Source organism: Arachis hypogaea, chromosome 2, assembly GCF_003086295.3.
Source record: "Arachis hypogaea cultivar Tifrunner chromosome 2, arahy.Tifrunner.gnm2.J5K5, whole genome shotgun sequence".
NCBI classification, from domain to species: Eukaryota; Viridiplantae; Streptophyta; class Magnoliopsida; order Fabales; family Fabaceae; genus Arachis; species Arachis hypogaea.
Genome location: NC_092037.1, coordinates 94,994,260 through 95,020,054, shown reverse-complemented (window position 1 = coordinate 95,020,054; position 25,795 = coordinate 94,994,260). Strand labels below are relative to the sequence as shown.

The 25,795-nt window shown below is 37.0% G+C and overlaps 2 protein-coding genes and 1 non-coding gene across 16 annotated transcripts; 1 reads left to right on the top strand and 2 right to left on the bottom strand.

Annotated features, from left to right (window-relative positions):
• Positions 1-3,103: 3,103 nt before the first annotated feature.
• On the bottom strand, positions 3,104-3,211 carry LOC112766836 (small nucleolar RNA R71). The gene has a single exon (XR_003184575.1). It is a non-coding gene; the product is annotated as a small nucleolar RNA R71 (small nucleolar RNA).
• A 10,305-nt stretch (positions 3,212-13,516) lies between these two features.
• LOC112752340 (uncharacterized) lies at positions 13,517-18,341 on the top strand. 14 transcript variants are annotated; one of them, XM_025801537.3, is made up of 6 exons: positions 13,517-14,085; positions 15,745-15,811; positions 15,979-16,358; positions 16,625-16,766; positions 17,433-17,505; positions 17,981-18,341. In XM_025801537.3, the coding sequence occupies exons 3-6, from the start codon at positions 16,055-16,057 to the stop codon at positions 18,152-18,154; spliced, it is 693 nt and encodes a 230-aa protein (XP_025657322.1). In that variant the 5' UTR covers positions 13,517-14,085; positions 15,745-15,811; positions 15,979-16,054; the 3' UTR covers positions 18,155-18,341. The 14 variants fall into 14 exon arrangements, with proteins under 14 accessions (XP_025657322.1, XP_025657327.1, XP_025657326.1 ...); XM_072220782.1 differs by having other exon boundaries at positions 13,538-14,085; positions 17,436-17,505; XM_072220786.1 differs by having other exon boundaries at positions 13,543-14,085; positions 15,994-16,358; positions 17,436-17,505.
• LOC112728645 (peroxidase 4-like) lies at positions 18,317-19,545 on the bottom strand. The gene is made up of 3 exons (XM_029292966.2): positions 19,456-19,545; positions 19,213-19,378; positions 18,317-18,987 (listed from the first exon to the last, which is right to left on the bottom strand). The coding sequence occupies exons 1-3, from the start codon at positions 19,531-19,533 to the stop codon at positions 18,575-18,577; spliced, it is 657 nt and encodes a 218-aa protein (XP_029148799.1). The 5' UTR covers positions 19,534-19,545; the 3' UTR covers positions 18,317-18,574.
• Between the last annotated feature and the right edge of the window lie 6,250 nt (positions 19,546-25,795).

The window sequence follows — 25,795 nt, the reverse complement described above, 5'->3', positions numbered from 1 at the left end:
TTACTATTGTTCTTCTATTCAATTCCGCTTGTTCTTGTTCTAAGATATCACTTGTTCTTCAACTTGATGAATGTGATGATCCGTGACACTCATCATCATTCTCACCTATGATCCGTTCTACCTTCGACTGGGTGAATATCTCTTGGATTCCTGATACACGATGCATGGTTGATCGCCTGACAACCGAGTGCTCGCCTGACAAACGAGCCAGCCATTCCGTGAGATCAGAGTCTTCGTGGTATAGGCTAGAACTGATGGTGGCATTCAAGAGAATCCGGAAGGTCTAACCTTGTCTGTGGTATTCTGAGTAGGATTCAATGATTGAATGACTGTGACGTGCTTCAAACTCCTGAGGGCGGGGCGTTAGTGACAGACGCAAAAGAATCACTGGATTCTATTCCGGCCTGATCGAGAACCGACAGATGGATAGCCGTGCCGTGACAGGGTGCGTTGAACATTTCCACTGAGAGGATGGGAGGTAGCCACTGACAACGGTGAAACCCTTGCTTAAACTTGCCATGGAAAGGAAGAAGAAGGATTGGATGAAGACAGTAGGAAAGCAGAGAGACGGAAGGGAAGGCATCTTCATACGCTTATCTAAAATTCCTACCAATGAATTACATAAGTATCTCTATCTTTATCTTTATGTTTTATGCGTTTATCACCATACCCATTTGAGTTTTCCTGACTAAGATTTACAAGGTGACCATAGCTTGCTTCATACCAACAATCTCTGTGGGATCGACCCTTACTCGCGTAAGGTTTATTACTTGGACGACCCAGTACACTTGCTGGTTAGTTGTGCGAAGTTGTGTTTATGCCATGGTATTGAACACCAAGTTTTTGGATTCATTACCGGGGATTATTTGATTTGTGAAAAGTATTGATCACAATTTTGCGCACCAAGTTTTTGGCGCCGTTGCCGGGGATTGTTCGAGTATGGACAACTGACGGTTCATCTTGTTGCTTAGATTAGGTATTTTTTTTTCAGAATTCTTGAAGATGAATTCTAGAGTTTCATGATGATCTGTTGAAGTCTGGCTGGCTGTGAAGCCATGTCTAATTTCATTGGACCGAGGTTTCAACTTATCATCACAAGAGCTTGTTGATTTCTATCAATCTTGCTATTGGAGCAGTGATCTGCTAAGGCTTGGCTGGCCTTTGGCCATGTCTAGTGTTTTGGACCGAAGCTTTCTTTGAAAGCTTGGCTGGCTGAGAAGCCATGTCTAATTCCTGGACCGGAGTCTTAGACTAAACATTGCATGATTCCTGGAATTCTCATTAAGAATTTTGATACCTTTATTTTCTTTTCCACTTAATTTTCGAAAAAGCACAAAAAAATTACAAAATCATAAAATCCAAAAATTTCTTGTTTGAGTCTAGAGTCTCATTTTAAGTTTGGTGTCAATTGCATGTTTTTGTTCTTCTTGCACTCATGCATGTGTCTTCATTAATTTTCAAGTTGTTCTTGATGATTTCTTACTCTGATCTTTGAATTCTCTCGACTTGAGTGTTTATGTGTCTCATATGCATTCTCATTAGTGTCAGTAGTATACAAACTGCTAAGTTTGGTGTCTTGCATGCATTGTTATTTGATTTTAGTTGCATTTTGATTATTCCTCACTATTAAAAATCCAAAAATATTTTTAATTTGTGTCTTCTCAAGTCAATAATACAGAGAATTGAAGATTCAGAACATTCAGCAGAGGAATTGCACAGAAAAAGCTGGGCGTTCAAAACGCCCAGTGAAGAAGGACAGACTGGCGTTTAAACGCCAGCCAGGGTGCCTGGTTGGGCGTTTAACGCCCAAAAGGGTAGAGTTTTGGGCGTTAAACGCCAGAATGTGCACCATTCTGGGCGTTTAACGCCAGGATGGCACAAGAGGGAAGATTTTGTTTTCAATGCAAATTTTTTTTTTTCAAGTTTTCAAAATTTTTCAAAATCAAATCTTTTTCAAATCATATCTTTTCAATCAAATCTTTTTCAAAATCAATTTCTTTCTTTTTTCAAAGATACTTGCTACCAATTAATGATTTGATTCAACATTTCAAGTATGTTGCCTTTTCTGTTGAAGAAAGGTTTAATGTTTGAATCATATCTTTTCTTGATAGCCAAGTCATTAATTTTCAAAATCAAATCCTTTTAAAATGTTTTTTCAAATCATATCTTCTCAATCACATCTTTTTTAAACTAATCATATTTTCTTAACCACATCTTTTTCAAAATAGCTTTCAATCAAATCTTTTTGATTTCTAATTTCAAAATCTTTTTCAAAAATCACTTCACTTCTTTCTCAATCATGATTTTTGAAAATCAATTAGTTTTTTTCAAAATGTCTTCAAAATCTTTTACTTAATTTTCGAAAATTACTTCCCTTCTTCTCACATCCTTCTGTTTATGGACTAACACTATTCCTTGATGCAAAATTCGAACTCCATCTTCTTTGATAAGTTCGAATTTTCTACTTTTGCCTTCCATTTTTCTTTTCCTCTGACACCTCAAGGAATCTCTATACTGTGACATAGAGGATTCCATATTTTCTTGTTTTCTTCTCTTTCTTATGAGCAGGAGCAAAGACAAAAGCATTCTTGTTGAGGCTGATCCTGAATCTGAAAGGACCTTGAAGCAAAAGCTAAGAGAAGCCAAAGCACAACTCTCTGTGGAGGACCTAACAGAAATCTTCAAAGAAGAAGAACAAATGACAGCCGAAAACAACAACAATGCCAACAATGCAAGGAAGGTGCTGGGTGACTTTACTGCACCTACTCCCGACTTTTATGGGAGAAGCATCTCTATCCCTGCCATTGGAGCAAACAACTTTGAGCTTAAGCCTCAATTAGTTTCTCTAATGCAACAGAATTGCAAGTTCCATGGACTTCCATTGGAAGATCCTCATCAATTTTTAGCTGAGTTCTTGCAAATCTGTGACACTGTCAAGACTAATGGGGTTGACCCTGAGGTCTACAGACTTATGCTATTCCCTTTTGCTGTAAGAGACAGAGCTAGGACATGGTTGGACTCACAACCTAAAGAAAGCCTGGACTCTTGGAAAAAGCTAGTCAATGCCTTCTTGGCAAAGTTCTTTCCACCTCAAAAATTGAGTAAGCTTAGAGTGGAAGTCCAAACCTTCAGACAGAAGGAAGGAGAATCCCTCTATGAAGCTTGGGAAAGATACAAACAATTAATCAGAAAGTGTCCTTCTGATATGCTTTCTGAATGGAGCATCATAGGTATTTTCTATGATGGTCTCTCTGAACTGTCCAAGATGTCTTTGGATAGCTCTGCTGGAGGATCTCTTCATCTGAAGAAGACGCCTACAGAAGCTCAAGAGCTAATTGAAATGGTTGCAAATAACCAATTCATGTACACTTCTGAAAGAAATCCTGTGAACAATGGGACTAGTCACAAGAAAGGAGTTCTTGAGATTGACACTCTGAATGCCATATTGGCTCAGAACAAAATATTGACCCAACAAGTCAATATGATTTCTCAAAGTCTGTCTGGAATGCAAAATGCACCAAGCAGTACTAAGGAAGCTTCATCTGAGGAAGAAGCTTATGATCTTGAGAACCCTTCAATAGAAGAGGTAAATTACATGGGAGAACCCTATGGAAACACCTATAACCCTTCATGGAGAAATCATCCAAATCTCTCATGGAAGGATCAACAGAGACCTCAACAAGGTTTCAACAACAATAATGGTGGAAGAAACAGGTTTAGCAATAGCAAGCCTTTTCCATCATCTTCTCAGCAACAGACAGAGAGTTCTAAGCAGAATACCTCTAACTTAGCAACCATGGTCTCTGATCTAATCAAAACCACTCAAAGTTTCATGACTGAAACTAGGTCTTCCATTAGAAATTTGGAGGGACAAGTGGGTCAGCTGAGCAAGAAAATTACTGAACTCCCCCCTAGTACTCTCCCAAGCAATACAGAAGAAAATCCAAAAGGAGAGTGCAAGGCCATCAACATGGCCGAATTTTGGGAGGAGAGGTAGTGAATGCCACTGAGGAAGACCTCAATGGACGTCCACTGGCCTCCAATGAGTTTCCCCAAGAGGAACCATGGGAATCTGAGGCTTAAAATGAGACCATAGAGATTCCATTGGACTTACTTCTGCCATTCATGAGCTCTGATGAGTATTCTTCCTCTGAAGAGGATGAGTATGTCACTGAAGAGCAAGTTGCTAAATACCTTGGAGCAATCATGAAGCTAAATGACAAGTTATTTGGAAATGAGATTTGGGAGGATGAACCCCCTTTGCTCACCAAGGAACTAGATGACTTGTCTAGGCAGAAACTGCCTCAAAAGAGACAGGATCCTGGGAAGTTTTCAATACCTTGTACCATAGGCACCATGACCTTCAAGAAGGCCTTGTGTGACTTAGGGTCAAGTGTAAACCTCATGCCTCTCTCTGTAATGGAGAAGTTAGGGATCTCTGAGGTGCAAGCTGCAAAAATCTCACTAGAGATGGCAGACAATTCAAGAAAACAAGCCTATGGACTTGTAGAGGATGTTCTGGTTAAAGTTGAAGACCATTACATCCCTACTGATTTCATAGTCCTAGAGACTGGGAAGTGCATGGATGAATCCATCATCCTTGGCAGACCCTTCCTAGCCACAGCAAGGGCTGTGATTGATGTTGATAGAGGAGAGTTGATCATTCAAGTGAATGAAGAATCCTTGGTGTTTAAGGCTCAAGGATATCCCTCTGTCACCATGGAGAGGAAGCATGAAGAGCTTCTCTCAAAACAGAGCCAAACAGAGCCCCCACAGTCAAACTCTAAGTTTGGTGTTGGGAGGCCACAACCAAACTCTAAGTTTGGTGTTGAACCCCCACATTCAAACTCTAAGTTTGGTGTTGGGAGGTTCCAACATGGCTCTGAGCATTTCTGAGGCTCCATGAGAGCCCACTGTCAAGCTACTGACATTAAAGAAGCGCTTGTTGGGAGGCAACCCAATATTATATTTTGACTATTTTCCTTTGTTATTTTATGTCTTTTGTAGGTTGATGATCATGAGAAGTCACAAAATCAATGAAAAAAGCAAAAACAGAAAGAAAAACAGCACACCCTGGAGGAAGAACCCACTGGCATTTAAACGCCAATGAGGCTAGCTGTTGGGCGTTTAACGCCCAGTCTGGCACCATTCTGGGCGTTTAACGCCAGAAAGGGGCACCAGACTGGCGTTAAACGCCAGAAAAGGGCAAGAAGCTGGTGTTAAACGCCAGAAATGGGCACCAGCTCGGCGTTTAACGCCAGAATTGGCTAAAAACGCAATTTTGCTTGCCATTTGGTGCAGGGATGACTTTTCCTTGACACCTCAGGATCTGTGGACCCCACAGGATCCCCACCTACCCCACCACCCTCTCTCGTCTTCACCAATCACCTCAACACCTTTTCCCCAAAAACCCTTCACCTATCAAATCCCTTCTTTCTCTTCACCAGTCACATCCATCCTTCATAAAACCCCACCTACCTCACCATTCAAATTCAAACCACTTTCCCACCCAAACCCACCCTCACTTGACCGAACCTTACCCTTCCCCCTCTCCTATATAAACCCATCTTCACTCTTTCATTTTCACACAACCTAAACACCACTTCTTCCCCTTCTTGGCCGAAAACAAAAGCCATTCCCATCTCCTTCATTTCTTCTTCTTCTACTCTCTTCTTTTTTAATTTGCTCGAGGACGAGCAAACCTTTTAAGTTTGGTGTGGTAAAAGCATTGCTTTTTGTTTTTCCATAACCATTTATGGCATCCAAGGCCGGAGAAACCTCTAGAAAGAGGAAAGGGAAGGCAAAAGCTTCCACCTCCGAGTCATGGGAGATGGAAATATTCATCTCAAGGGTGCATCAAGACCACTTCTATGAAGTTGTGGCCTTGAAGAAGGTGATCCCCGAGGTCCCTTTTTCACTCAAAAAGAGTGAATATCCGGAGATCCGACATGAGATCCGAAGAAGAGGTTGGGAAGTTCTTACCAACCCCATTCAACAAGTCGGAATCTTAATGGTTCAAGAGTTCTATGCCAATGCATGGATCACCAAGAACCATGATCAAAGTGTGAACCCGGATCCAAAGAATTATCTTACTATGGTTCGGGGGAAATACTTGGATTTTAGTCCGGAAAGTGTAAGGTTGGCATTCAATTTGCCCATGATGCAAGGAGATGAACACCCTTACACTAGAAGGGTCAACTTTGATCAAAGGTTGGACCAAGTCCTCACAGTCATATGTGAAGAGGGCGCCCAATGGAAGAGAGATTCAAGAGGGAAGCCGGTTCAATTGAGAAGGCATGACCTCAAACCCGTGGCTAGAGGATGGTTAGAGTTTATACAACGCTCAATCATTCCCACTAGCAACCGGTCCGAAGTTACCATAGACCGGGCTATCATGATTCATAGCATCATGATTGGAGAAGAAATAGAAGTTCATGAGGTTATAGCCCAAGAACTCTATAAGGTGGCGGACAAGTCCTCTACCTTGGCAAGGTTAGCCTTTCCTCATCTCATTTGTCACCTCTGTTATTCAGTTGGAGTTGACATAGAGGGAGACACCCCTATTGATGAGGACAAGCCCATCACTAAGAAGAGGATGGAGCACACAAGAGACCCCACTCATCATGAGATCCCTGAGATACCTCAAGGGATGCACTTTCCTCCACAAAACTATTGGGAGCAACTAAACACCTCCCTAGGAGAATTGAGTTCCAACATGGGACAACTAAGGGTGGAGCATCAAGAACACTCCATCATCCTCCATGAAATTAGAGAAGATCAAAGAATCATGAGAGAGGAGCAACAAAGACAAGGAAGAGATATTGAGGAGCTCAAGCACTCCATAGGATCTTCAAGAGGAAGAAAGAGCCGCCATCACTAAGGTGGACTCGTTCTTTAATTTTCTTGTTCTTTATTTTCCTGTTTTTCGAAAATTAATGCTTATGTCTGTCCATGTTTGTGTCTTGTGATCATTAGTGTCTTAGTGTCTATGCCTTAAAGTTATGAATGTCCTATGAATCCATCACCTTTCTTAAATGAAAAATGTTCTTAATTGAAAAAGAGAAGAATTGCATGAATTTTGAATTTTATAACAGTTTAATTATTTTGATGTGGTGGCATTACTTTTGTCTTCTGAATGTATGCTTAAACAGTGCATATGTCTTTTGAATTTGTGGTTCATGAATGTTGGCTCTTGAAAGAATGATGAAAAAGGAGACATGTTACTGAGGATCTGAAAAATCATAAAAATGATTCTTGAAGCAAGAAAAAGCAGTGAATATAAAAAAGAAAAAGAGAGAAAATTTCGAAAAAAAAGAAGAAAAAAAGAAAAAAAAAATAAAAGAAAGAGAAAAAGAAATAAATAAAGTTGTGATCCAAGGTAAAAAGAGTGTGCTTAAGAACCCTGGACACCTCTAATTGGGGACTCTAGCAAAGCTGAGTCACAATCTGAAAAGGTTCACCCAATTATGTGTCTGTGGCATGTATATATCCGGTGGTAATACTGGAAGACAGAGTGCTTTGGGCCACGGCCAAGACTCAATAAGTAGCTTTGCTCAAGAATCATCATACTTAACTAGGAGAATCAATAACACTATCTGGATTCTGAGTTCCTAAAGAAGCCAACCATTCTGAATTTCAAAGGATAGAGTGAGATGCCAAAACTGTTCAGAGGCAAAAAGCTAAAAGCCCCGCTCATCTAATTAATACTGATCTTCATAGATGTTTTTGGAATTCATTGCATATTCTCTTCTTTTTATCTTATTTGATTTTCAGTTGCTTGAGGACAAGCAACAATTTAAGTTTGGTGTTGTGATGAGCGGATAATTTGTACGCTTTTTGGCATTGTTTTTAGTATGTTTTTAGTATGATCTAGTTAATTTTTAGTATATTTTTATTAGTTTTTAGTTAAAATTCACTTTTCTGGACTTTACTATGAGTTTGTGTGTTTTTCTGTGATTTCAGGTATTTTCTGGCTGAAATTGAGGGACCTGAGCAAAAATCTGATTCAGAGACTGAAAAGGACTGCAGATGCTGTTGGATTCTGACCTCCCTGCACTCGAAGTGGATTTTCTGGAGCTACAGAAGCCCAATTGGCGCGCTCTCAATGGCGTTGGAAAGTAGACATCCTGGGCTTTCCATCAATATATGATAGTCCATACTTTGCCCAAGATTTGATGGCCCAAACCGGCGTTCAAAGTCACCCTCAGGAATTCCAGCGTTAAACGCCGGAACTGGCACAAGAATGGGAGTTAAACGCCCAAACTGGCACCAAAGCTGGCGTTTAACTCCAAGAGGAGTCTCTACACGAAAATGCTTCATTTCTCAGCCCAAGCACACACCAAGTGGGCCTGGAAGTGGACTTTTATGTCATTTACTCATCTCTGTACACCCTAGGCTACTAGTTATCTATAAGTAGGACATTATACTATTGTATTTGGAATCTTGGTTCTTCTGGTTCCCTCTCTGGGACCGAAGCCAATGATCACTCTTGTTCTTATGTATTTTTAACGGTGGAGTTTCTACACACCATAGATTAAGGTGTGGAGCTCTGCTGTACCTCGAGTATTAATGCAATTACTATTGTTCTTCTATTCAATTCCGCTTGTTCTTGTTCTAAGATATCACTTGTTCTTCAACTTGATGAATGTGATGATCCGTGACACTCATCATCATTCTCACCTATGAACGTGTGACTGACAACCACATCCGTTCTACCTTCGACTGGGTGAATATCTCTTGGATTCCGGATACACGATGCATGGTTGATCGCCTGACAACCGAGTGCTCGCCTGACAAACGAGCCAGCCATTCCGTGAGATCAGAGTCTTCGTGGTATAGGCTAGAACTGATGGCGGCATTCAAGAGAATCCGGAAGGTCTAACCTTGTCTGTGGTATTCTGAGTAGGATTCAATGATTGAATGACTGTGACGTGCTTCAAACTCATGAGGGCGGGGCGTTAGTGACAGACGCAAAAGAATCACTGGATTCTATTCCGGCCTGATCGAGAACCGACAGATGGATAGCCGTGCTGTGACAGGGTGCGTTGAACATTTCCACTGAGAGGATGGGAGGTAGCCACTGACAACGGTGAAACCCTTGCTTAAGCTTGCCATGGAAAGGAAGAAGAAGGATTGGATGAAGACAGTAGGAAAGCAGAGAGACGGAAGGGAAGGCATCTTCATACGCTTATCTGAAATTCCTACCAATGAATTACATAAGTATCTCTATCTTTATCTTTATGTTTTATGCGTTTATCACCATACCCATTTGAGTTTGCCTGACTAAGATTTACAAGGTGACCATAGCTTGCTTCATACCAACAATCTCTGTGGGATCGACCCTTACTCGCGTAAGGTTTATTACTTGGACGACCCAGTACACTTGCTGGTTAGTTGTGCGAAGTTGTGTTTATGCCATGGTATTGAACACCAAGTTTTTGGATTCATTACCGGGGATTATTTGATTTGTGAAAAGTATTGATCACAATTTCGCGCACCAGGCGGCAGCAGCAAGGACCCTCCCAGCGGCGCCTCCCCTGGATCTCCCTTTCTCTTCCGTTCAGCTCTATCTTTTTCTCGGGTCTCACTCTCTCCCCCTCTTCCCCAATCGTCTTCCCCTCTTTCTCTCTTCCCTTTCTTTTCTTTTCTGTTCCTGAAGTGAGTATATGAGTGGCGGTGGTAAGGAGGGCAAAAGTGAGGGTTAGGATAAAAATTAGGGTAAAATTAGGTTTAGATAAAATTAGGATTAGGTTAGATATTTTTATTAAAATTTAGGTATAGTAGTGTAATTTTATAAAATAAATAAAAAATAGGATAATAATAAAAATCAAAGTAAACATAAAATATCTATCTTTAAAAATATCTTCTAATTAATAATCTTTAAATAATTTTCAATTAAATACCAATTTAGTGAAAATTAGAGATAAGTAAATTAATCCTCCTTTATTTATAAAATAAGGTTAAAATCTATATGTTAAAATTAAGGCATATAAATTACTCATTATTTTTCAATTATAAAAATTCTAAATAATAAATAATAGTTTACTCAATTTTTATATAAAAATATCTAAAATGTAATCTTAAATAAATATAATACATCATAATAATTTATTAATAACTTTTAAAAATTTAGGGGTCTTACACTAGGGCCAATTTCTCCCCAAATACATGAGTATAGCTCTCCTGGAATTTCTTGGCCTTCCCCTCGGTCAAAGCAGCAGCAGCCTCCGACTTGGTAGCTCTTTCCTTCTTCAGCCCATTCAGCCTTTCCACATCAACACGGGCCGACACCAAAGCACTAGCCGTCGCTTGAACGGGAGAGTTCCTGAACTCCCTGGCTAGAGTAGTAGATACCCCAATCGAACGAAGCCCTCCATGTGCCAAGTGCTGGAGGTGATTTTGAAGAGTCACATCCTCCGTGCTTAGGTGGTGGTAAGGGAGAACATTCTTCTCCCCTCAAGCCAAGGCGTCAAAGCTCTTCGAGTAAATGCTCTCATCGTCATCCACCTTCTGTTTCTTGAAGGGAGGATCGGTAGAAGAAGGAGATGGGGGAGAAGGCTCAGAAGGGATAAACCTAGAGAGAGGAGTAGGGATGACGACCTTTTTCTCAGATGGACCCAATCCCACTTCCTAGGGGAAGATCAGACAGAAGATCCGACCTCGACCTCTTTTTGCCATTGGAGATTCTTAGCAACGACTGTCTTCTTGGTATCTCGAAGAAATTTTATAGTAGATTTCAGAGCCATACTTTCTGCAAAACAAAACAAACATACTCAGAAATAACACTTACAAATAATAGAATTCAACAAGTAAAGGAAGAAAGAACTACCGAGATCGGACTTCAGAAGGTTGGAATCTTCCAAATATCTTTTTGTATCCAAATGGGGAGCTTGGCCCCATGTACCCAACAAAAAATCTACATCACCCCTCTCTAGGTCGTCTAACTCGGCTAGATCACACCTAACGGTATTAAGGGTATCTTGCCAATATCCGAAATAGGAGGTTATTAGTTCTCGGGCAAAAAAAAAAATCGGACACCCACAGCACCCCGGACCTTAAAAAACTGATTTTTGAAATCATGGAAAGAATAATCAAAGATAGAAAGAAAGAAGGATATCCACCCCGACTTCTTAGTGAAACTATAAGGTTTCATGGCAACAAAGAAGTAAAAGAAGACGTTTAAAGTAGGTCGAACATCTAACTTCCGACATAAAAGCTGGTACATTTTCATAAAAGCCCAAGAGTTCAGGTGTGATTGAGAAGGAGTAAGGTTGGAAGACCACATCACTTCCATTTCAAAAATCTGTAAAAGTAAGTCGGACACCTAGCCTAGTAAAGAAACAATCATAGACATAAAAGAAAGGTTGTTCAGATTCCTCTAAAGGGGGGAAACACACTGTCTCCTCTGGGTCGGGCGGTTCTAAAACATAGCTTCTCTCATCCCCCGATTTTCGCATATACTATGGTGCCTACGGAACTCATCACAGTACTCTTTATCGGTCACCGAGACACAACTAAAAAAGTACTATCTACCCAAACCCGAAGAGCAGGAGGGACCCTAGTCGACATATTCAAGATAATACAGCGAGACATAAATACTACACCTACAAACGCAAAGGTAAAGAAGGTCGTTACTAAAAGAAGTCAGAGCTTATCCAATGTAAGTCGGGTAAAACATCAAAACCAAAAAGAAAGATGCTCTTTTCAAAACTTCTCCTACAGCATAACCAAATAGTGCTTCTCTTATACAATGATGTCATATCAAAGCAGTACCATTAGGGATAACACAACACACAAACAGTAAAACATACCTATGCCAACACACAAAGGCTCTTTCAGATAAAACAGAATCTTCAGAATCTTTTTAGAAGTAAACATTTTTCAAACAAAAAGTGCTAGAGAATCAAAAGCAAACCTTTTTTCAAACAAAAGGAAAAAAGACGATGACGACATAAATGGAAACAAAAAAATAATCCTAAGCAAGAGTAAGAACACAAGAAAAGAAAGAAGACAAGATACCAACCTCGAGGAAGACAGCGTTAAAGAGGGAAAGCACGTCTAAACAGCAAACACCATGGATGATCCTTTTCACGATGGCAAAAGAAAAATTATTTAAAGACCAAGATAAAAAAAATCTTGGAAGAAACAGAAGCGACCGAAATGGCAGAGAAGTTTTTTGAGAAGGAAAAGCAAAGCACTTTTTCAGAAATAACGGAAAAAGGGGAAGTAGAGCTGAAATGTCTTTTATAAGAGACCGAAAGCAAACGGAACCTTTATTTCTCTGCAAACGTGTGCGAATTTCGAGAAAAAACTGCCGCGCAACGTTTGCCCATCATTAAAGAATCAACATTTAAAATTTCAAACACGTTGGGTAAACTGAAGTGTTAGTACCCGACGTCCACAACAGAAGTCACAAAATGCTTGACCCCACTTGATAAAAATATTTGGGCTCAAGCAGAGGGCACTGTTCATATCTTGGCCCAATAAATAAAAGTCAGGCCCAATAAGACAAAAAGCCCACTAATAAAATGGCACTTTGCAATAAAGCCCGACCTCTTAAAAAGGTTGGACATCAACAAAGAGGACTAGCTCTACTTGATCTAACGAGTAAATGGCTTTGGATATTTCTTCGCTACATTTAGAAGGGAGATCTTAACAGACTCCCAAGATAAAAGGAATAGTTATCTATCAAAAAAGATATAACTACTCCAACAAAAGTGATTAGCAGCTCTACTATAAATACACTAGAACCCTCAGATATAACTCACGTTCTAATCTACTAAAAACCTGACTAAATTCCTTGCTAAGTTAAGTATCGGAATCTCTTGCAGGTATCACCCATCACCTCCTCACGAAAAATTCGGACAAGCGATACTTTGGAACCAAAGAGATCAAACACTACGAATCTGGACCTCACGTCCAAATCTAAATCAATGTTTCAGGTGACTCTCGAAATAATATTCTTAATAATGAAAACTAATCCTTAAACCATACACATCCTAAAGAATGCAATTCCAGCATATTTTCTCCCCTGATGGTTGGTAGAATGGCCGATGTACAGCTCCTATAGTTGGAATGAAGAAGAACCTTCTTCTGAACTAAATTCTTATAGTATAGGTTACCGAAATGGAAGGAAGTTTGACGGTCGAAGAGTTCAAGCAATCTGTCGTTTTCAGTTCTGAGGCACTTGCTCTGCAAGAATTTGGCATAGAAAGCATTAATGTTGGTGTCATTGTAGATATATGATTTTGTGATTGAAAAGTCTGCATTGAGCTAGGCCAATGGTATGTGCCGCTGTTATGAAAATCTACCTTTATTAATTGAAATTTTATTATATATAATTTAGCAGTATTATTCAAATAAAGTTACTACTTTTATGATAACATCTTAGTGTGAAGATAAATTTATAAATTATTAAATAATTTAACATATTTAACTGAATAATTTAACAATTTATAATATTTCTCATATAATATTTTTGTTCCATAAATAACTTTGTGATATTTGGTTTATTATTATTAGCCATAGCAATGTCGCTGCTTCGTTTCTCATAGTAGTGATAAGCTGCAGCACCCGACGAAGTCCAGATGTGTTGTTGAAACGTGCGGGTAATATACGATGGCATGATAAAAGTGATTTTTATTGAGTTTGGATTATTTAATTAAATTTAATTGTCAAAAACACTTAAATATATAGTTGGATTGTATTTTTTAATTCATATATAATCTCTCATGCTTATTTAAAAAACATAAAGAAAACGAAAATGGCGTCGTATCCAACTCCAGCGCCTCGTCTCTCTTCTCTCACTTCTCGTCACTCTCGCACTCACTTCTCACCTGTCGTCGCACTCACTCGTCGTTGCGGTCGCTCTCACCTCTCGTCACTCTCGCACTCACTGTTCTCTCGTCGCTCTCGCACTCACTGTTCTCTCGTCACTCTCTCACCTCTCGACGCCTCCCCTGCGCTCGCTTCGCCGGCGGCAGAAGCAGAGGGAACCAGCATCTGATCCCTCGGGTGGTGGTGGTCTTCGTCTTCTTGTTTCGACTGTTGGTTCAGTTGGTCAGCTTCCTTCACCGTCGGTCCGAGGTGAGCTTCCTTCGGCCCTGTTCTTTCAATGTCAATTTTGGTGTATCTTAGGGTTTCATAGTGAAATTAGAATTTTATGGTGGTGGTGGTTGTTGTTGTATTTTTTTTTTTTTTTGTCGAAGCTGAATACTAAGGATATACTAGGATTTCAGCTACTGGATATGCTACCTAGAGGTTTGTGGATTTTTAGGGTTTTTTTTATTTCTAATTTTGTTGTTTGTAGGTTTTCTAATTTTGGGTTTTGTTTGTTTTTGGATTCAGCATTCATGTGATAAAAATAATGTGGTCGTATACTATTTTCTGATTTCTGAAAAGTGTACGAGTGTATCATTGAGAGCATAAATATATACTACATACATATTTTTTCTGATTTCTAATTTTCACTATATATATTTGGTCGATGATAATGGTGTATTTAGCTTAATTAGTTCCCGATCTAAAGTTTTGAATGAATGGACCTATAATACTTGGTTGATGATAATGGTATATTTAGCTTAATTTTTCTTGTAATAAACTCCACTTTATTATCTTAAGCTCTTGTTTTTTGAAAAAATGAAACAGAATGTGGAACAGAACAGAATTAATATTTTTCGAAAAGATAAGTAACAAAATTATGTTTATCATATGTTTCACACAGATCCCTCATTGAAACTTCTTTGTCCTTTTATGCAACTTTGTTCCTCGCTCTTCTATTTCATTTTCTTCCTCTATTTCTCATTCTGCCACTCTTTATTCAACTTTCAACTTGACAGACTTGAGAGTTTTTGTATATATAGATCTGAGTTAATACATCAGTTATTACAGCAGTTAAATTAAGTTCATCCATTAATATAAAAGGCTAGCTAGCTTTGTGTTACTCATAAGTTCAGTTTCATCTAATATATAATTCATACATAACACTTGATAAAATTAAATTGATTATTACTATTGTTTTTGTTGTAGTTCAGTTTCAACTATGTGTATTAGTTCAATTATGGACTTCATATTTGAGTAATTAACTATATGTTTGAGTTTGCACAATAACTTATTATAGTTAGTATAGCCTTTTCTAGTCGGTAATAATGATGATAGTATTCTTATCCATGCAGAGTTTGTCATTGGCTGCCAGCTAGTTTTATGGAAAATTCTGAATTCTTATGAGTTGTGATGATCATCATGCTTTGTGATAAACAGTATTCTTGTCTTATAATCTTCTACTTATGACATTATTCTTGTCTCGTTTTGTATCAGTAGATTTCTTATTACAAGATACCTGTAATATCAAGAAATTGTGTTTTCATCAATTTGTATCAGTAGATGTGTATATCTGTGTTAAATATGAATATTGTATATATTAGAAAATAGTTCATGCCATGCTAATAAACGTATTAGTGAAATGCAATTAACCTGTTAGAAATAGCATCAAATTGAACTTTAGCATCCTTGAATTCAGGGATTTCTAACATATCATGTAGCTGTAGGTCTTCTTTTTTAATTTCTGAATTGAAACAGTACTTCAGAAAACAGAGAATAGCTCATGATCCTATATATTTTAGTGACTATATATTTTGTCGTATCTAAGATAATTATATACAGACTTCTAGAGTTCATTATTACAGAAAAGAAGCTTCATTTTGGTTTAGTTTGTGTTTTTAAACATAATTGGTTTATTCTGAACAGATTGAAACTTTTGGTTGAAGCTTCTAAGCAGATTTTGTCAAAACAAAAGTAATAGTGTCATGGCAAGGTACAATTCTCACTTTCCATTCTTTGCACTTTATGAACATGTGTAGCTCTACCTTGATTGTTTTGTTATTTTTTGAAGTTGCAATTTTACTTTTTTTTATGTGCACTATAAATTCTTTGTTTGCCTATATTTGTTTCACGTCAATGAGTTTCTAGTAAAATGTTTAGAGAAATATGGTTAAGTTACTACTTCAGCAATCTGAACCTGGAATGAGGCTAGAAGAAATCGAAGCTTGGTTACAATATGCCCAACACTCTCCAGTTGATGCGAATAGCGCTTATGGATCAACTCATGTTCCGAACCACTAAACGCAGAAACCCTCTCTCCGATTGCACCAACACTCTTAACTCTTCTTCTCCACTTTCCATAAGCCCTATCAAACCCAAACCCAAATCCAAACCTCCTTCTACTTCTTCCAAACCTCGCCTTAATAAACCTTCTTCATGCGCCTCTTCTACCAACGCTTCCCCAAATCTCCAAAGCACTTCTTCGAACCCTACCATTGCTCCTCCTCCGCCTTCGTCGCCAAAAACCTCGTCTCCTCCCGGTACTTCAATTATTCTGCTCTCAATTTCTTGAATTTGTTTCCAATATTATTTCAGCTTTTATCTATAATTTGCGCCTTTTAGGATTATTCGCTTGCAGTGCAATGATTTTACAAATTAGGATAGATTCTAGCTCAATTTGAGTTAAGCTCAAGTTGCTTGGGAGCAACGCTAGATTTACAATGATATATAAACTGTGATTGTTAGTAATTGATTGTGGATTAGGGTAATTTATTGAGTGTGCAATTTTATTTGCTTTTGAATTCAGGGAATTTTGTTGATCTTGAGGATTTTGAGCCTATTTCAGTAACCTACGGCCGAAGAGGTGCTCCGAATAAAAGGAAGGATAAAAGGAAGGCTTTGGCATTTCCTGACATCAGCACACCCATTTTGAAGCTTTCTGATACAAGGTAATTCTTCCTCCTGTTTTACTAAGTCACTGTTAGTGTTGCTCTAGAACTTGGATGTAGGTGTAACCGTGTGTTTAACATTGGTTGAAGAAATTAGTACTTGGGCTGAGTAAGGTTCATGGAGTAGTAGAAATAGAAAAGAAATTATGCTGCAAACCTTTATAATTTGATCACTTTGGTAAAGTATGAATGAAGTGCTTCAATAGGGAAATAGTTAACAAAGAGATAAGAAAATTTTTAAAGCAAAAAAAGATAAGAAATAGGGATATAGTTCCACACGAAGAATTTTTGTCCTGCTTTTCTCATGATAGTTTCACGTCCTGCAAGTTGGAAGAATTTTGCTTAAGATATTCTGATGAATGTTGTGTGCTACGTGGATTGGTTGAGTTAGGCGTGTAGGTCTTGATTGAAAACTTGGAAAGTCTATCATGGTTTATTGTGATGCTATATTGAAGTTATTAATGATTAAGATTTCTCCTTTTTGTTTCATCTGTTTTAGCTTTCAAATAGAATCCGTCAAATTCTCTAAGTTCGTTTCCTTAATTCCTTATTGATATTGATATATATGTTATAGACATCCACAGTAACTATGGGCTTAATAGAGGCAGCTTCCTAGAAAGCATACCATATAATTATTTGTCACGTATGTTCTGTTGTCATGAAAAGCAGCCCGAAGACTGATGGTGGTAAAAGTGCAAATCTACCTAAAGCCAAGGCATTGACAAGTCCTTTGAGAAAGGTAAATAGATTGATTATTACTCTGTTTCAATGGATTTATTTGGACTGTCAAACTCCTATGTATATGTGTATTGATTGATTGTTATTGTTTGCAAGTTATTGTTGTTTCCTGAAATGGTCCATTCTGAAAATACTGCAATAAGAATTTTGCATACAGTGTGTGTATAATAGTTAAAGTTAGAGTACTCATGCTTTTCTAGTTGTTTTTCAAATTTCTTAAGTATGTCGTGTTTAAGTTTCGAGTAAATTGCATAATTTGCGATTGACAAAATGTCAGAACTCTTTTGGTCATTACTTATTCTTCTACAAAAAGTCTTAAATAGTTCAGTTTGAAGTAGAATGTGATTAAAATCTTTGAAGTACTTATCTACATATGCCATATTTTTTTGTATGGTTATTATTTCGAATTCCTGATTGAATCATGTCTAATAGATACAATGCTGAAGTTTTTGGGTTCATTTTTTTGCTTTTTGCAGAAGCAGCGCACCACATCATCAGAAGATACGCTGAAGGATTCCGAGCTGCAAGATTACATTGAAAAACAGAAAGCCTACTTCAAAATGATTGATGAATTTGAACTGATGGAAGAGGAAGTTGAAACAGATGATGAACCGGATGAAGTGGCAAAGACGCGATCCAAGTGTAACTAGCAGCTAGAACGTTGTTTTTTGTTTAGCTAGTTGTATAGTAATGATATACCAGTTTTCTAAACGAGATAGCTTCAACCCCTCTAACAAAATATAATATTCTTGTAAACCTTTTGATCATGATGAATTCCTGATTTCACAGTGATGCAAATTGTATGCATAAGCTAAATAAATATTATGATTCCTTTTATTGCATTGATGACAAATTTATAGTTACAAGATCACTATAACCAAATAGATGTAATAAATAATTAAACTTACATTGATGTAAATATGTCTACAGGGAAACTGAAGAGCTTGGGAAAATCATGTGCACATTCATATAAACTCAAGAAAGTTTGTTATGAAATAAACCAGGTTCCTTGACACCAAGAACAAATTATCGAAATTCAGACATAGTTTTGGAAAGAAAAATAACTATTATTACATAATTTTAAGTAGTTGATGTTTAGTTGACTTTAGCACAATTGAGTCTGATCTCCCTTTTTTCCCTCCTGTGAGAGGCTTGATTCTTCTCATTTTCACCATGTCCTCGAAAAAGTCATTAAAAAATTGCAACTCTATCCGTAGCATATTTCCCACTAGATGGTCGGTAGAATCGCCGGTGTACAGCTTCTGGTCAGAATGAAGAAGAACCTTCTTCTGAGCTAAATTCTTGTAGTACAGGTTATCGAAAGGGAAGGGAGTTTGACGGTCGAGGAGTTCGAGCAATTTGTCGTTTCCAGTCCTGGGACACTTGCTCTGCAAGAATTTGGCATAAGAGGCATCAATGTTGGTGTCATTGTAGGTATGTGGTCCGAAAAGTCTGCATTGAGCTAGGTCAATGGTATGTGCCCCTGTTATGAAAATCTACCCTTATTAATTGAAATTTTATTATATATAATTGCTGGCATTATTCAAGTAAGGTTACTACTTCCATAATAACGTCTTCATGTGAAGATAAATTTGCAATACATTAAATGATTTGACATATTTTACTAAACCATCTAACGATTTACAATATCATCTATCTTCACATGAAGACGACTTCATAGAAATAACCATCTTCAAATAATAGTTACCTGAAAGGGCCACCAAGTCTTTCTCTGAAACGCCTTGGTTAGCGAAATTCTGTTTGAGAGTACTTAGACTGAAGGAGGGTGCAGGAATGGAGTTATTAGCATCGAGTCTGCTTGCTGTAGTAGAATCTCTTCTTCGTAAGCCTACTTCCCAAGATGGTCCTCCCAACTGCAAAATTATCAATGTTTTAAGCCCACAATTTCACTTATAACACTCATCACTAAAATTTGATTGGTGTACATTACATAAACTACAGAGTCTCTAGTAGCCAATGCAAGAATATCAGCACATGACACCACCGCAGGGCATTCTTTCTCCACCATGGCTTTGATGTCATCAATCACATTGAACCCTCTTGTTGAATTGTTGTAAGTAGGTCATTTTTATGTCAAAAACATTAAAATTAATAGAATATTCTTTTCAATATAAATACAGTCAAAATCTTATTAGGTTTTTAATTATGAATATTTTCAATTTGCGAAGAAATATTCAATTAACTCTAATATTTTTTATACTAAGAAGGATCTAATTATAAAATTAAAAGTAATATAAAGACCTAATTGAAAAGAAAAAAAATATAAAGACTTAATTACAAATTAGAAAAATTATAGAAACCAATAGAATAATTAAATATTTAAATTTTTACAATAAATAATTTCATGATATAATATTAAAATTTTTGTAATAAAAAAATTTAAAATTTGATTTTTATTGACAAAAAAATATATTTTAACATAAGACAAATAAAAGAGTCAGAGAAAGAAAATTATTCATACATGGATTCAAATTAACCTTGTCCAAACTCCAAACCCATTTTCATGCAACCTGTTCCAATGAAGGAGCATTCACTTCCAAACCAAACAAATAAGAACACTAACTCGGGTCTTAGACTATCTCAAATAGGAACCCATCCTACTTTCTGTTTATGGTCCATCTATCATAAAAAAATAACTCCACATTAGCTTTTGCGTCATAAACAGTAATTAAGAACTCAAAGCATCTCTCCCTTCTCCATTAGAAGAAACTAACTGTAGTCCCTGTTGTGGTCTCACTTAATTAATTAATTAAAATTCTTAAAATTAATGTAATTAATTTTTTCAATAATATAATTTAAATTTTTAAATTTAAAAAATTTACTATCAAAAAATATTAATATTAAATAAATTCATATATAAAAATAATACACAATATATAATTCAAAATTATATTAATTTGTAAAATTATTTAATATAAAAAATATAGTTAAACTCTATTATTTTGTAATGTGGTTAACATTTAAATTTTATAAATAAAAATAAATAACTCACTAAAAATTATTTTATAATATATAAAAATTAAATTTACTTTTTTATGTAAATAAATTTAATTAATTATAATTGAGTATAATTATTTTAATTATAATTTAAATTATTAATTAAATAATAATATAATTATTTATTATGATTAATTATAATTTAATTATTTTAATAATATTAACTATAATTTAATATAATTATTAAAATAATAATTAATTAAATAATTATATTAAATAATTAAATTATAATTAATTAATTAAATATATTAATTAATTAATTAATTATAATTTAATTATTTATTATAATTATTTAATTAATTATTATTTTAAAGATAACTATGGCAAGTAATCATTGGTAGGATAGACTCCTTCCTTGTAAACTCGTCTTCTTTGAGAATTGTGGGAGGACTATCATATCCTTTTCTCCAATAGTTAGAGTCCTTTTGTGTCAAAAAAAATAAAAGAGAGATTCTCCATTAAAATTATTCTTAGGACCCGTGACTCAATTCAACTTAAAAAATAAGTTAAATTTTTTTTTATTTCTTTAATTATCACTACAAAGATGATAATCAAAGGTGATAATCAACAAAGCCTGACATAACTTTTCTCACAGTTAAAAAAATATATTATCTCTTACTAATAAAAGAGATTTATCTTATGATAACTACCACTTCCAATATTTTTTGTACAACTTATACAGACTCTATTTAAAATTTTTGTTAACTTAGGCATTAAAATTTTTTACATATATTTTTCACTATTGTCTAAGGAGTGGACATAAACATGTTCAATTAAAGACATTGGGATTATGACATCTAGACCCATTTTTACCATCTTTGTTTTAGATAACCCACAAAATAAAAATTTATACAAAATTTTCGCAAATTCAAAAGAAATTCTTTTACATGATGTTTATTCGAATCTTGAGTATAACAGTCAAACTTTTGGCTTGTGCTCCCTCGTCTTCTTGTATTGATGTTATTAGATTTAAGACAATACATCATACATCATACATGTAATATAATATACAATCGTTATAGCTAGGATGGGACCTCAGTAAGGAAAAATAGTTTACCAACTACTCGCATACGCTTTGACAAAATACGGCTACAAGAAAAGGAAATGTATTATTTTGTTTGTATGGGGATTATTTTGTCCATTTTTAGCAAATCGATAGTGGTTCAATTTTAATAGTTTGGAAGTGAAATTTACTCTTTTTTTGTAGGTATTAATTTTTTATAAGTGTATCAAAATATTTTTTATTAACGGATATTGAGATAAAAGATAAATTGAAATTTGTAAAATAATAAAAAAACTGAAAAATAAAGTTTTCAAAAAGAAACAGTATTAAAATCGAAAAAGTTGCGTTGAAATTTAAAGAAAGCAGTAAAGTGCTCTCGACTGGGTCAAAGGACTTTGGCATGGAACTTAGAGATGCTGAAATATAAATTGGACATTGAAAGTAAAAAATGCTTGAAAGATAAATTAAAAAGATAAAACATGGAAGGAACCCTACAGAAAAGAAACTCGATCGCAGACTCAGGAATTCGCAGAGAATGTGAGTGTGCTTGAGTGTTTTCTGACTTAAAGTTCCAACCCTCCTTATTCCCTAAAACTTTCTAGTATTTATAGTCTACTTCTGTAACTGATAATTAATTACAAGGTGCAGTCTTGTATGCGCACTCCTTGGTAACCGTTTTCGTCCTTTAGCTGATAAACGCTTACTCATAAATCTCTCACATGGTAAAAGCCTTCAACTTTTTCACTTACGTAATTGCTGCTATTCGATTACTTATTTCGAATATTTGTTCAACTAGACCTGTCCGATTTAATAAAGTGTTTTAAAATCGAATCCACGTTAAGTACCTCCAACCAATACCTGCACGTACATCTTTTCAATAACTACTTATACCTCAATCGATCGACCTTTTCACTACTTCAAATTAACTTACCCTGATCGAAAATATTTTTCAACTAACAGGGATAATTATTGAACTTAATTTACCAAGCAGAAAAAGGCAAACAATTAAATTATATATTGAAATGAGAGTTGTTCTAAAATCTAAAGAATATATAGTATAATAAATGTCAATCGGTACAAGCGAGACTTTAGGTGTATATAAATACTAAATGTTTATATATAAACTTGATCACTTTACAACCTCATCCTTTTGTAAAAAAAAAAAAATTATAAATTTAAATTACGAAAGATAGTGTGCTGTTTGATGATAATATTTTAGGAAAGTTTTTAGATGCTCCAGTCCACTTTTTTGGAACTCTGATGATCCATGTACGGCCGGTCACGTTTTGTTAATTTGTCCTGTAGCGAAAAGTGAAATTACGTTTCTGTCCCTGAACAAAGACAAAAATGACGAGAGGAGAAGTGCTCAGCTGAAAGGAAAAATGAAGCCGAGTAGCCCCTCAGCAAGCCGGTTTACGAGTTAGAGTTATTGGGCTGTAATACGCTGTCGTTTTGGAAAACCCCAGATGTCCTAATCTGATAGTGTGCTCTCACCCATGGAGGCTTGGAGGTCGTCTTCATCCCTCATCGTTTGTGTTGTTTGTGTATGTAGTTAAAGTGACTGTGGCCTTCGACTTGTGGATCCGTGATAACGGCGGAGGTTGGAATCTAAGTAAATGGTCATCGCAGCGGAGGCCTTGTTTATCTCACCCGCCCGATCGCACGAGTTCGCACCATAGATCGCAGATCGTGTTAATTAAAGGCGGTGGACATCGCGCAATTTTGTTCGTCGACGCGTGGGTCCGATCGCCCTGTGTAAGTCCGTCGACGTGTGGAACTCATTCTGCCATTTTCCGTTTTGTTTTCAATTTAATTTCTCCATTGTGACATTGTTGCTGAAAGTTTAACCTGTCTCTGAAATAATGGAGTTTTTACTACTCTAATTTGATGTTGTTGTTGTTCTTGATAATTATGAAAAAATATTGTATGATGTTGTTGAAAATTTGTGTGATGTGTTAATGTTGTTTTAACCCCATTCTTGATCTAATGAGATGATTGAGCAAAAATTGTCGTCTGAAAAAAGTTGAGGTAATTGATTTTGTTGCTTAATCCGGTTACAAACCCTTGAATTTGCTGCTCCAAAGAATGCGTTATTGTACTTTGTTTTTTTATGAAAAAGCCTTTGGTATTTATTTTTTTACAAATTGCTTTGTACCTACCTGTATTGTTAGTAATGTTAGGAGTTAACGGTGAACGTGTTTGCTTCTTTGTGTCGTAGTTGTAATGCATGTGGTGTTTTTGGAAGTTTGTGTATGTAGTAGGCAAGTGGAGGCTGTGAGGATGTTGGAAGCATGTTGGATAGTAGATGTGGTGGTAAAGTAAGGGTTTTTGATGTATGTAAGTGTCATAATTTTTCGTTGATAGGGTGAGTCAGTTTTGATTCGGGCAAGTTGATTATAGTAACTGTGGCAAAGAAGTTTGTGCAATCCCTAGTTTATTGTTTGTTATAGGTTGACATGTTTGGCTTTCAGGTAATAATGGCATCAAGTAGCAACTTTTGCAAGGATGCGTGTATGTGGAATGAGCCTCTTGTGGACAACTGGATGGAGGGCAATGCTGGTGTGTCGAATCCACAGGTACGACGCGTATACGTGCCAATCTGTATAGTGTGTGAGTGGAATCGAGTTGGATGGGAATGGTCTGTTACACCATCTGGGTGGTATTGTCCATGGAGTTGGTTTTACTCTTAGCAGGTGTGAGGGTTATGCTGTGAGAAGTTATATTCTATGTGGTGACTATGAAGTGACGAGTCTGATGCGTAGAACATTGCATCTGCAAAATATACATTGAGACTAATTTAAAATGCAAGGCTTTGATGTTATTTAGTGTTAATATGCATGGATATGCAATATTTAAACAGAACGCATTCCACATAATGCCAGCTGGTAGCATAATGTTTGTCTTCTTATTTCAGGACACAATGTATGATACCAGAGTGGAGGAAGATGCTGAGTCATCCGATTGGGAAGGTAGGGGGCTTCAATGTTGCCCGTTTTTTTGGGTTTGGATGGGTTGCGAGCTGAAGATGTTCTTGAAATGGAGTTCTCTTCACCTCAGGAGGCTAGCGGCTTCTATAACAATTACAGCCGACTAAAGGGCTTTGCATCAAGGCGAGGCAAGACGGTTAGAAACACTGCCGGAGAGATAGTGCGGTACACGTTTGTTTGTAATAGGCAAGGATTTCGAGAGAAGAAATGGTTGGAAAAGGTTGATCGCAAAAGGGAGCATAAGGCTGTAACCCGATGTGGATGCATGGCGGAGATGAGGATAAAGAGGAAAGAGGGTAGTGGGAGGTGGTATGTGTCGCGTTTTGTCGAGGAGCATAACCACGAACTTGCGTATGGGAAGCTTGTTGATTATCTGCGGTCACACAGGAAGATATCTGAGGTAGAAGTTGCTCAGCTAACAAGCATGAGAGAGATTGGGATTAGCATACCTAAGATTTATGAGTCCTTCGCAGCACAACTAGGGGGTTTTAACCTGGTAACATTCACAAAGCAAGATATGTATAATGAGATACGGAAACAGAGAGGTCTGCAAGGCGGAGACGTAAGTGCAGCTGTTAGGTACTTGGAAGGTCTGGCACGCATGGATGGGAAAATGTTTTGGCGGTACAAGTTGGGATCAGGGCAACACCTATGCAACTTGTTTTGGAGCGATGGTCGTTGTCAGGAAGATTATGGGATATTCGGCGATGTGCTAGCATTCGACGCTACCTATGGCCGCAACAAGTACAACCTACCTGTTGTAGTATTTTCCGGAGTAAACCACCACAACCAGACATGCGTATTCGGAACAGCAATGGTGTCATGCGAATCGCAGGAGTCATATATTTGGGTTCTTCGCCAGTTTCTGGAATGCATGCAAGGTAAGGCACCGCAATCAGTCATCACGAATGGCGACCCGGCCATGCGTATAGCAATCCGCACCGTTTTTCCTGACGCACATCATCGGTTGTGTGCCTGGCATCTGCTGAGGAACTCGACTGCTAACATAAGTGACCCGAGATTCACACAAATGTTTAGACACTGCATGCTGGCAGATATGGAAATCGAAGAGTTCGAAGCGTATTGGGAGTCAATGGTCAATGAGTGCGGTGTCAGGGAGGTTGAGTGGGTTAAGGACTTGTACACCAAAAAGCACGCTTGGGCAACCGCATACATTCGTGGTAGATTTTTTGCTGGAGTACAGACAACCTCTAGGTGCGAGTCACTACACGCCAAACTAGGGAGGTTTGTTGAGAGCAGGTACGGGGTGTTAGAATTTGTCA